At 58.4% G+C, this 5,916-nt stretch overlaps 1 protein-coding gene across 1 annotated transcript in view; it reads right to left on the bottom strand.

Moving 5' to 3' along the window:
• The window catches only part of NDUFV1 (NADH:ubiquinone oxidoreductase core subunit V1), an 11,347-nt gene extending 7,882 nt beyond the window's left edge, over positions 1-3,465 (bottom strand). Inside the window, exons 1-8 of the mRNA XM_044682053.1 lie at positions 3,252-3,465; positions 2,141-2,223; positions 1,880-2,050; positions 1,343-1,526; positions 1,027-1,216; positions 466-678; positions 228-394; positions 10-97 (exon numbers count right to left, since the gene is read on the bottom strand). Of these exons, the coding sequence (XP_044537988.1) occupies positions 10-97; positions 228-394; positions 466-678; positions 1,027-1,216; positions 1,343-1,526; positions 1,880-2,050; positions 2,141-2,223; positions 3,252-3,332 (1,177 nt within the window). The 5' untranslated portion in view covers positions 3,333-3,465. The remainder of the gene's footprint in view (positions 1-9; positions 98-227; positions 395-465; positions 679-1,026; positions 1,217-1,342; positions 1,527-1,879; positions 2,051-2,140; positions 2,224-3,251) is intronic.
• Positions 3,466-5,916: the final 2,451 nt, after the last annotated feature.

Genomic DNA, 5,916 nt, shown 5'->3' with positions numbered 1-5,916 from the left:
CCCCCCGGCACTCACCCTCCCGACAAGGCGTGCACTGGCCGCAGCTCTCGTGTTTGTAGAACTCGATGAGGCGGGCGATGGCTTTCACGATGTCCGTCTGGAGGGAGCAGGAGGAGTCGCTACTGAGTGGGGGGCAGAGGGGGGCCCCACCCTGGCGTGTCTGGGCCAGGCAGGCCATCCGGCCCGGCACCGGGGCGACCCCGCGGGCAGGGCAGGGGCGTCCTTACCGAGCGGTCCATGACGATGACGGCGGCCGTGCCCAGCCCCGTCTGGGCCTGGATCAGCCCGTCGAAGTCCATGAGAACCGTCTCGCACACAGACTTGGGGATCAGAGGCGTGGACGAGCCGCCGGGGATCACGGCCAGGAGGTTGTCCCAGCCGCCGGTCACTCCCCCTGCGGGCCACAGTCCCGTTAAGTCTGGGCGCCCCCCTCCCGCGCCCGCCCCCCGGCCGGGCGGCTCTCACCCGCGTGCTTCTCGATGAGCTCCTTGAGGGGCACCGACATCTCCTCCTCCACGGTGCACGGGTACTTCACGTGGCCCGAGATGTTGAAGAGCTTCGTGCCCGAGTTCCGCTCCCGACCGAAGCCGGCAAACCAGGCCCCGCCCCGGCGACAGATGGTGGGCGACACGGCCACCGTCTCCACGTTGGCCACGGTGGTGGGGCAGCCAAAGACGCCTGCCGGACGGGGAGAGAGGGCTGGGCAGCCGGCCCCCTGCTGACCGCAAAGCGCCACCTCTTCCCCCCTCACCCCCGGGACCTCTGCGGACACCCCCAGAGCCTCCAAAAGGAGCCAGGAGAGGCCCTGTTTGTGCCCTGGGCTCGAGGGTCCTTGGAGGGTCAAGAACGGCCCCCTACAACGGACAGCAAGGGCCCCGCAGCCTGGAAAGGCCCCAAGGAGGGGATCCCTAGCCGTCCTTCCCCTGCCCCCCCCAAGCTGGCAGCACCCCAACTGAGGGCCACAAAACAGGCCCTCACGGCTCGGGGGAGGGGGGTTGGGGGGGGCAGGCCGGGCCCACCACGTACCCACGTCGGCGGGGAATGGTGGCTTGAGGCGGGGCTTGCCCTGCTTGCCCTCGATGGACTCAATGAGCGCCGTCTCCTCTCCGCAGATGTAGGCCCCGGCCCCCCGCAACACAAACACGTCAAAGTCATAGTCGGAGCCACAGGCGTTCCTGCCGATGAGCCCGGCCTCGTAGGCCTCCCTGATGGCCACCTGCGAGGCAGGGGCCGGAGGACAGGCAGTGAGGAAGGGGAGGTCGGGAGAGAGGCTGCCCGGCGGCCCCAAGTGTGCCCCTGGCACCCCGGGGCATCCCGCCAGGCCAGGCTCAGTCCCACTCACCTGCAGGTTGGAGGCCTCGTTGTAGAACTCTCCCCGGATGTAGATGTAGGCGGCGCGGGCACCCATGGCGCGGCCCCCGATGAGGCAGCCCTCCACCAGCTTGTGGGGGTCGTGCCTTATGATCTCCCGGTCCTTGCAGGTCCCCGGCTCCCCCTCGTCCGCATTCACCACCAGGTACTTTGGTCTGGAGAGGCAGGGGCTCCATCAGCCGGACACTCCCCTCTCTGGTTGGGGGACTTCGAGGACACCCTCCCCACTCGCTACCCATGACCCCGTCCCCCCGCGCCCCACCAGGCCTCTCCTGAGAGCCATCCCAGCTCAGGAAGGAGCCTGCGGAATCCAGGCAGAAGCCGCCACAGTGAGGCAGGGAGGGCGCGTGCCCACACGAAGGGCACAACCTCGATCTCGCCACGCACTGGCATAGACGAAACACCTCTGGACGCACAGGGAGGAAGGCTGGGGGGAGGGCTGTGCCCATGTTACAGAGGAGCAAACCAAGGCCCCCCCAAGCACCCCAACTCCCAACCAGCCCCCCACCTGCCATCTGAGGGTTTGTTCATGAAGCTCCACTTCAGGCCTGTTGGGAAGCCCGCTCCCCCGCGGCCCCGCAGGCCCGACGTCTTGATCTCATTGAGGATCCAATCAGGCCCCTTCAGCAAGATCTCCTTCGTCTTATACCAGTCGCCCCGGCTCTGGGCCCCTTTCAGCCTGGGGGTGGGGGAGAAACGGGAGAGATGAGGGGGAGGGGGACTCCCCATTGGACCATCCCCCCACCAGGACACAAGGCCACTTGAGTACCTCCACTCGTGACGGCCGTAGAGGTTAGTGAAGATGCGGTCCTCATCCTTTAGGGACCCAAACGTCACTTTCTTGGGGTTCGCCTGCAGATGAGAGGGGCTCAGGAGGACCAGAAGTGAGGGCTTCTCCCCCTCCTCCTGATTCCAGCACCCACAGTGTCCCTCGGGGCCCCAGAGCAGCTCAGGGTATAGGGAGAGAAGGGGATCTGGGAGGAGGGGGGCGAGTGTACCCCAGGCCAGGTGGGAGGGGGGGCAGGAGGCAGAGGGGGATGACAGGCAGCACCTCACACGCACAGAGTCAGCCTCGGAGAGCTCAGAACAAGGTCAGGAACAGCCACCAGTTACTGTGGAGCCCAGGCTGCCACCTCCTAGTAGTAAGACCTTGGGCAAACCACTGAACCTGTCCTGACTCAGTTTGCTCATCTGTCTGTAAAGTGAGGGGAATTGGCCTAGAGACCCTCCAGAGCCCCTTCCAGGCATAATAAATTAGAGTGACTAATGCAGCACTTCACTTGCAGCTTCATGATTTCATCTGATGACAGTCTCCCTGGGAGGGGTGGGCTACTACTGCCCTCACTTTGCAAATGAGGAAACTGAGGCCCAGTGTGTCAAAAAGCTAATGGGGGGAAAGGGTGGGACTTGAACTCTGATCTCCCTAAGTTCCTGTTCAGCCCTCTATCCCAGGCTGCCCATGGTCCAGGGGAGCAGGTTATGGAGAAGGGGCTAGGGCACATGGATTAGGTTAGAAGCATCCTGAAGAAAGCCTTGAATGGCAGACCACAGCCATGACCGCCTCTTAGCAATGGGAAGGGAAGCAGAAAGCAAGAGGGGTGCCCAGGGGGCCCTCCTGAAGCCCCGCCCCCTTTCCTACCCCACCTATGGATGGCATGGCCCCTCCCTCTGGCAGTCCAAGCCCCGCCTCCTCCCCCCACTGGTAGCGTGGCTCCTCCCATTTATCAGCCAAAGTCCTGCCCCCCCACTGAAAAGCCCCTCCCCATTCCGGCCGTACTCCAACCTTACAAGCCCCGCCAGCCGCATCTATTCAAACCCGGTGGCCTCGACCCACGCCCACCCCCACCCCCACCCGTCCCGGGCCGATGGGGAGGACTCACCGTCCCCGCCTCCTGAGAGGCGAACCGGGTCAGCCTCGGGGTGGAGAGTGCCCTTCGCGCAAGCCGCTGCGCTGTCAGCATGATGAGGGCCTGGGAGGGAGCCGCAGGCGGCAGGAAAACCGGGGCTTCGCGGCGCCGCTGCCGCCTAGGGCGCGAACCTTCCCCCTGTCACCTTCGTTCCTCGGACGGGCAGAAGCCGGGGCGGCGCAGGGAGTTGACGTCACACAGCGCGCCGTGCGCTGGGGTCGTGGAGCCGCGAGGCCCAGCCTCCACGTCGCCTGACGTCCAGCGCGTCTGCGAGTTGTTCTGGCCCAGAGCATTCTGGGGGTCGTAGTTTCTTTCCTTCCTGGCTTCTGTCTTCCTGTCGTAGAGTTCCCTGGGAGGTTTTGGCACCTGCGCTGCTCTGAGGCTTCCTGAGACCCTGATATCCGAAGCTTTCTTTAGTAGCGAGGGTTAGACCGTAGCGTAGGTAGCACAAAATTGAGTAGTCGTTCCTGAGCTACCAGCAGGGGAATTCTCGGGTCTCAGTCTCCTCTTCTGTAAATTTGAGATATCATACCTGTATGATACTCCGCCCGCCTTCCCCCAGCCCAAAGTGAGGGGCCCCCCACGACACACGTGTAAAAAGTGCTTTGAAATCCTCAAGGACGGTCCCTAGAAATGTCGGTCCTGCCTCCGTAGTTTGGCTTACCCCCATCCATCCCTTCCTGTCCACTCCGGGGAGGCTGGGGTGAGCCGGACCTTGGGAATGGAGATGGGAGAGGTGTACAGGGAGGACGGACAAGACCTGGGGGAGCAGGGGGAGGGAGGAGGAGCCTGACGACACCAAAGTCGGGGGTCCCCTGAGTGACGGGCCACCACCTGGACCAGCAGCCCTCAACATGAAGGGGGACGTTAGACAGGCCAAGGGCTCATCCGGGCATCTCTTTCTGAAGAGCATCTTCCAGAAAAGAAGCTTCCTGAGGGCAAGGATCTGCTCGTTCTTTTAGCCTTCGTATCCTCAGCAGCAAACGCGGATGATGTCTCCATCCTGTGAGCTCTCAGAGCTTTCCTGGGCTGCCTTGACTTAGAAGAGGGAATCCTGCCTTCCCAGTTCTCTGGTTCTTCCTCCCCATATATCATCTGTTCATGATTTCTGCCCTCGTGCCTCATCTCATAAAGAGCAACAAACATTTATTAAGTGTCTACTACGAGGCAGCCATTGGGCTAGGGATTAAGTATACAAAGATTAAGAAGAAAAAGAAAGAAGCAGACCCTTCTCTGAAGGAGCTTACATTGGGGGGGGGGGGGGGAGGAGGAGGGGAAGGCAGTGAGGAAGGTCAACAGGTAAGTAAATTACAAGGTGAGGAGGAGTAGGGACAAAGGAGAGGGCCAGACAGCAATCTGAGAGAAAAGAGCATCCATAAATCATTTTTTTTAAACCCTTGTACTTTGGTGTATTGTCTCATAGGTGGAAGATTGGTAAGGGTGGGCAATGGGGGTCAAGTGACTTGCCCAGGGTCACACAGCTGGGAAGTGGCTGAGGCCGGGTTTGAACCTAGAACCTCCTGTCTCTAGGCCTGACTCTCACTCCACTGAGCTACCCAGCTGCCCAAATCATTTTTTAATAACAGAAGAAAACAAATTGAGAAGGGGACACAGATAAATTGTTAGTGCCTTAAGTAATTTGCACTTAAAAAAAAAAACAATCTGTAGCTTCCATTTTCATCAACAATTCTTTTTGTTCTTTATATGTATAAATTCATTTCAAAAAGAAAAACTTTGAAAATTTGAATTAGTCTCAGTTGGAGTAAGCAGTCAAAAAGATATACATGTCCATGTCCTTGCAGTTGAGAAAGGAGTATTAGGGCCCATGTTGCACTGAAAACCTCCCATAGTATTGGGAGGTGCATGCCTTGGCATTTAGGCAATCTCTATTCTAGAATGTTTCATAACCATCCCAGAGTTCAGTTTGTGCCCCTCTCCAGAGAGTCAGTCAGCTACAGATCAGCTGAAATTCAAGGGCACACACTGCTCAGGTCAGTGGCCAAAGGGGTCAGGTAGCTGAGGAGCAGTTTTTCTGGTTTCTCCCCATGGTAGCACCCAGCTGTTCCTTTTAGGAACTGTATTAGGGCCAAACAGACAAACCAGCTAAATGAGCTCCCACAGAAATAGGGCCTGTACAATAAGCGTGAGAATGTCACCAACCTCTAGTTTTCTCAACCTATCCCATTCTATGGTCCCATCAACATGACTATTTCCTGCACAATGACCTCTTAGTCTGAGTGAAAAAGGCCGACTTCCTTTCCCTGACTTATTCTGTGCCTCCAGAGAGGCCCCTCTCGTCTTGGAGGAGGCCTTGTGGCTAAAACCCTTGTTTAATTTACTTCTGGGGCCCCTTTGCTGGGGCCTTTGAAGCCCTGCCTGGTTCAGACCAGGCTGGAGTAAATATCTATTCTCTCTCTCTCTCTCATTTCCTTACTTTCACTCTTTCTCCTTTTGTAAATAAACTACCATAAAAATCATTTGGAATTGAGTAATAATTCCTGGAGACCACATTCTTATAAATGTAGTCCAACCCTTTTATTTTTACCCCTTACATTTCTGCTCACCCTGTGGCACTCATCACACAAATCAAACCCTGCAAACAGTCCAGAATGTCATAAAGATATTACTTGTCCTACCG

Source organism: Gracilinanus agilis, chromosome 6 (assembly GCF_016433145.1).
Source record: "Gracilinanus agilis isolate LMUSP501 chromosome 6, AgileGrace, whole genome shotgun sequence".
Classification (NCBI taxonomy): Eukaryota; Metazoa; Chordata; class Mammalia; order Didelphimorphia; family Didelphidae; genus Gracilinanus; species Gracilinanus agilis.
This window is presented reverse-complemented; position numbering and strand designations above follow the sequence as displayed.